This window comes from Physeter macrocephalus, chromosome 5, assembly GCF_002837175.3.
Source record: "Physeter macrocephalus isolate SW-GA chromosome 5, ASM283717v5, whole genome shotgun sequence".
In the NCBI taxonomy this organism is placed as follows: Eukaryota; Metazoa; Chordata; class Mammalia; order Artiodactyla; family Physeteridae; genus Physeter; species Physeter macrocephalus.
In genome coordinates, this window is record NC_041218.1 from 48,174,474 (window position 1) to 48,180,020 (window position 5,547).

The 5,547-nt window shown below is 41.7% G+C and overlaps 2 protein-coding genes across 4 annotated transcripts in view; one reads left to right on the forward strand and one right to left on the reverse strand.

Moving 5' to 3' along the window:
- The window catches only part of LOC114486304 (uncharacterized), a 277,756-nt gene extending 272,820 nt beyond the window's left edge, over positions 1 to 4,936 (forward strand). The window contains exon 9 of the transcript XR_008617379.1: positions 4,063 to 4,936. The gene's annotated coding sequence lies outside the window, so the exon portion shown is untranslated. The remainder of the gene's footprint in view (positions 1 to 4,062) is intronic.
- CHN2 (chimerin 2) overlaps positions 1 to 5,547 on the reverse strand; it is a 314,431-nt gene that overhangs the window by 118,836 nt on the left and 190,048 nt on the right. For all 3 annotated transcript variants that reach the window (XM_055084940.1, XM_024131278.3, XM_024131284.3), the window contains exons 4-5: positions 5,023 to 5,054; positions 772 to 885 (exon numbers count right to left, since the gene is read on the reverse strand). In XM_055084940.1, the coding sequence (XP_054940915.1) occupies positions 772 to 885; positions 5,023 to 5,054 (146 nt within the window). The remainder of the gene's footprint in view (positions 1 to 771; positions 886 to 5,022; positions 5,055 to 5,547) is intronic.

A 5,547-nucleotide genomic window follows, 5' to 3' on the forward strand; every position in this document is an offset into this window, starting at 1 on the left:
CTACAAGCAACTGTATGCCAATAAAATGGACAACCTGGAAGAAATGGACAAATTCTTAGAAAAGCACAACCTTCCGAGACTGAACCAGGAAAAAACAGAAAATGTAAACAGATGAATCACAAGCACTGAAATTGTGATTTTTAATACTGTGATTTTGTGGTAAAGTGCTCCGATGGCTTGCTGGCATGGAGCGTCATGACTGCTCCTGGGAGCTCAGTGGGTCAGTGTCATCTTTCAGAGAATCCCCTGGTTAAAGCGCATGGCCGTGCAGGCACACGCGCACAACGTGAGGTGGAGACTTCTGCCGAGGGCGAAGGGAGACAGAGGTGTGTCTCAATCAGCAGGCTTGATGTTTCAGAAGGAAGCAGCCCTAGAGCACCAGCTTTGCAGATGATTCTCCAAAGAATGCTGTGTATGCATAAATAGAGCCTCAGAGCCCATCAACTGATAACAGGAAATGTGTAAGCCTCTGACATGCTGCTGGCTGCTTTGTAAATGAAGTGAAAATAAAAAATAATGAGGGGGGAATGGGGAGCAATTGATTTAATGGGTACAGAATGTTTGGGATGATGAAAAAGTTCTGGAAATGGATAGTGGAGATGGTTGCAGGACACAGAATATATTTAATGGCGCTGAACTGTACACTTAAAAATGGTTAAAGTGGTACATTTACACTGTATGTTATGAATATTTTACCTCAAAAAAAAATGGGAAAAAAATAAGTAAAGTCTCCTGTAAAGCAGTTGCAACAGTGGATGAAATCAGGCTCACCTTAGTGCTAACGTGTAGCACCCTGGCTGGCGCTGGCTTTCTCTAAGAATGTAGGCACCCTCCACGCCTCCAAGAAGCTCATCTGCCTGCTCTCGGGAGATGATCCCATGAAACCTGAGGAGAGACAAGACCATCTTTGTTCTGAACAGATCACATACCAACATGGACCACAAAGAGCTGCCTAAAAAAGATGGTGGGTCCACCTGGAATCTACAGCTCCCCATTTAAATGAAGAGGGGTGTGACTACTGTATACTTCCAGATGGGCTTAGACCCGGCTCTCAGCATGCACCCAAACAGATAATAAGCATGCAAGTAGGCAAGGCAAAAGGAAGAACACCCAGTCCACCTGGCTTTCTGCTATTGTCTTTGATCATAAGCTGAAAATTGAAGTCGTAACCAAAAGCCAGGTTATGGCTCCTCTTTCTTCCATGGAGAAAAGCAAAAGAGCATTTACCAGTTTAGCACTCTGCTCACTAAGTATTATCCTGATTGCAAATGAGCACGTACTGATTATTACCCTGCTTACTTCAGTGTGGGGTGTTGTTCATTTTAGAGGCTCATTCTCTGGAAAGAATAGCCAGAAGTAATGAACAGTCTTCTATTCCTCTAAATGTTGAGAGCAATCGCTTAGGGATGTGTTTGGAAAATGTATCTATTTTTCTTTTTTAAAGACAATGTTTATTTTTTCCCCTGCAATTTAAAAAGTAATACACATGCATGTAGAAAATTCAGGAGGATTGCAAGCTTGGCCAATAACTGCTTTGCTCTGGAGGGGATGTCTGGGACCTAGAGAGCGGACAGCGATGCCAGGGGAGAGGAGAACAGAACAGGAGTTAGGGACACACAACCAGCCAGCTCTCTCTGCTGCCCTAAAGCAAAGACAGCGGCTCACCCATTATCAGAGATTTAATCAATCTGTGTTTCAGGGGAAGGTGGGAGCTGGACTGTGGCGGAGTGAGGCCAGGGGCAAGGGGTCCCAGGCTCCTGGGAGAGGGAACACCACCCTCTTTCTAGGATTACCCAATCTTAGGGAATTGGGGGGAATAAATTAGAGAAGAAGTTTTCTGGACAGAGAATCCCCTTTTACCTTCCTGGAAGGGAGACGGGAGGGAGGGAAGCTGGCTACACAAGAAATGCTGTTGCTTTTTTCCGCAGGAATGCAAAGATTCTTAGAGGACACATGTACCAGGATAACATTTTGGAAAAAAATAAACCTATCACAATACTTACGTCTTAATTCCCTTCTATTCTTTACAACTAGATCTTACAAGCTGAAGCTTTATTCCTAGGGGAGTGAGGTCAAACACTCTGGCCTTGAGTTCTCAGATCAACTCTCAAAAGCCTAGGGCAGTGATAGCTTGGGAAAAAGGGGTGTTCTGGCTTCTCAAATTTTGGTTTTAAATCTTGAGTGCCAATGTATGGAGGTCTTGCTTTTCTGGGGTGAGGATGAATGTGCTGTGTCACATAAGAGCAAGCCTCCTGTCCAAAAGGAGACCAGTGTCCCCAGTTCTTTTAGGAGGGAGATTGGGAGAAATTTGGCCAGAACCCATGTTCAGTGGGTCTAAGCTGGGAGGTGGAGAAGCCTCCTTTGCAGCAAGAGCTGGGGCTGGAGAAGGCTGGACATGGTTTGGGCAGAGACCTCAGGGGAGCCCTGCAGATCCCAGGCTCCCAGGCCATGGAGAGAGAGAGAGAGAGAGAGAGAGAGAGAGAGACAGAGAGAGAGACAGAGAGAGAGAGAGAGACAGAGAGAGAGAGAGAGAGAGAGAGAGAGAGAGAGGTGGGAGGGACGTGGAGAGGATAGAAGAGCAGAGGGCATTGGAAACTTTCCCACATCAGAAAGGACAAAAGCTGGTGCCACAAGAGGTTTGAGGCTGGGATGTCCAGGACACAATGTGACAGGGCAGGGCAGGGGGTGACCACAGCAGGAAGAGGCACACGCAGCGAAGGGCACAGAAACCTGACACCCCTGACCCAGGTCACTCTCTGGGGGAAGAAGGGCAAAAAAAAAAAAAAAAAAAAAAAAAAAATGGGAGAAGGAATATCCCAAATAGGCAGTTAACCTGAAAGCAGCTTTGTTTGAATTCCCTTGAATGGACGTGTTTCAGGGATGGCCAGCAGCAGATGTCAGGTGTCAAGAACTAAGTTAAATTCAATTGTTCAAAAGAAGAAAATGACAATCTTGTGCATCTGAAGACCCCGTGTGTGGCTCATCAGCCCCTTTAGGCATGGATTTAAAAGTACCCATCATGTATATATCTATGATCCCAACTTTTCAAAAAAAAAGAGCCTGCACAAAGACTGGGAAGAAAGAGATGAAGGGAAAAAAGTTAACAATGCTTCTCTTTCATGGTGGGGCTATGGTGTTTTCCACCTTGTAGATTCCTATATGCTCTAATTTTCCCAAATTAATTGGGTATTAATTGATTAACTTTTTAAGAACAAAAGTAATACCTACCCACGTGGGAAAATTCAAAATTTGAAAATTAAAAGGCACGAAAGAAATAAAAATATAAACAGTAGAGAAATAAAAGTTCCCTTTCCCTAATGGTATCTATTGAACACACTTTCTTGTGATTGTTTCTAGGAAAAAAATATGCATATATGTTTCCTGAATAGAGCATGTCTAACTTTTTGAATGGAACAACAAAAACTTTCATTTTTTAAAAAGAAATGGAAACACAGAATATGAAGTTTTTAAGCTAACTTCCCTCTAATACGATATGTTCCTTTTTTATGGTTAAGAAAATGTTTCTTTGGTCTCGTTTCACTCTATAGTTTATGTGGATGGGGGGGAGGTTGGACTATGAGAACTAGAAGGTTATTCAACAAAACTTTTATACAAAAAAGGGAAAGACACATGAATAGAGTTTCTTTTGGAATTCATGTACAAAAATGTTCTATTTGAGAAGTATATAATAGGTTTTCATTTTCTCTTTTTAAAATTAATTCTCTTTTCTTTCGCTCTTTGAGCAAAATCCAAATCAGTATACTGAAGAAAAATAAGTCCTATTACAACCAGATTAGATGTTAGGGACATGGGGGTGGAAGAGAGAGGAGGCCAGTGATGCAGGCAGGTATTCCAGAGCCCCCAGGTGAATTCCCAAGGCCCGGTAGGAAGGTTCAGAAACGCAGCCATGGCAATTAAGAAGTGGCTGCTGAACTGGGACAAATAAGAGGGTCATTAATCATGGAAGTGAAGCTCTGATGGGTAAGGGAATAGAGGAAGAAGGTTTTGGATTGGCTGGGAGAGCTTTGGGACCTGAAAGAGACTTTAACCTTATGCCTCCAGGTGGGACATGGGAAGAAAATCGAATTGTGCATCTGACTGACATCCTCCTCCCCTCCGCCTCCACCCTTTGCTCTGTCTGGGTGGTTCTGCCTGCTGTGAGCTGTGCACCATGCCACAGCCCGAGACTGCCAGCTATTTTTATGGTAATGAGTATTTGCTTTGCAGTAGGTTTCTGAGAAAGTAAAACAAGAGATGAAATTAAGAGGAAAATGGGGGGGACTTCCCTGGACTTCCAGTGGTTAAGACTTCGCCTTCCAATGCAGGGGGTGCGGGTTCGATCCCTGGTCGGGGAGCTAAGATCCCACATGGCTTGTGGCCAAAAAACCAAAACATAAAACAGAAGCAATATTGTAACAAATTCAATAAAGACTAAAAATGGTCCACATAAAAAAAAAAAATCTTAAAAACAATAAGAGGAAAATGGGGGAAATCATAATTATGGTATTAAGGCAATTTGGCTAATAGATCTGTGTCAAGAGAAATCATTTTGGTTTTAGGAGACTGCAAGGAAATGGGATGACTTTCCTGAGTGTTGCGTTTACTGAGGTAGATGAAAGTAAGGAATTCCGCCTCAGTTTACATTCCTTGACACCCTAGCTGTTTATATAGTATTGAAGTAGAAAGTGAAATGAAATACTAAGAGAGCCACAGTTATGGAAAATGCCGCCTTACGCCTTACGTTTCAAATACTTGCCAGGCACTCAGTGGCTGCTTTTGTGAAGAGAACTGAATGTAGCAGGAGATAGTCTCCCTCCCACATTCATGAAGCCAAGCACCTGAATATTATAAGAAAATTCAGTACAAAGGGATCTGATTGCATTTATCCTTATTATTAAACTCTTGCACAATGGACATTTGATGAAGACTACATATTGGAAAAATTTTAATATTTAATATTTAAATGACATAGGAAGTGACTACTTATTACATTATTAAAACAATGAATAGCATAATACATACTCTCTTCCATAATATTTTGGTCTGTTTTCCACCTATATTGAAAAGAAGAAAAGTGTTAATAATGCATTTGAATTCAAATCAGATAGATAAAAATACTATTCAAATAAACAGAGCTAGAGTCCTGGGAATAATTTTATTCCAGTTTTTATTCCCCAAATCAGAGGTCTAAGACACTCTGGAGTTAAACAACACATTCCACTCTCTTGAGTAAAAATGACCTAGAATTGCCATATTTCTCTAATCATTAGGCTCAGTCCCCACCCAAACTCAATCACCCAATAAAAAAATTTTTGAAGGAAACACAGTGAGGCTTATTTTAATATTAAGGAATTTATAAAAGTATTACAAGGCTTCATCCTGAAGGATAGAACAAATACTTTTAGCATGAATAAAACACATTTATTTCAATCTTCACCTAATTGTTTCATTATGTATTTATAATAAAAATGGGGAGTGCACCCGGATTAAAAAATAAGTTTAGGGCTTCCCTGGTGGCGCAGTGGTTGGGAGTCCGCCTGCCGATGC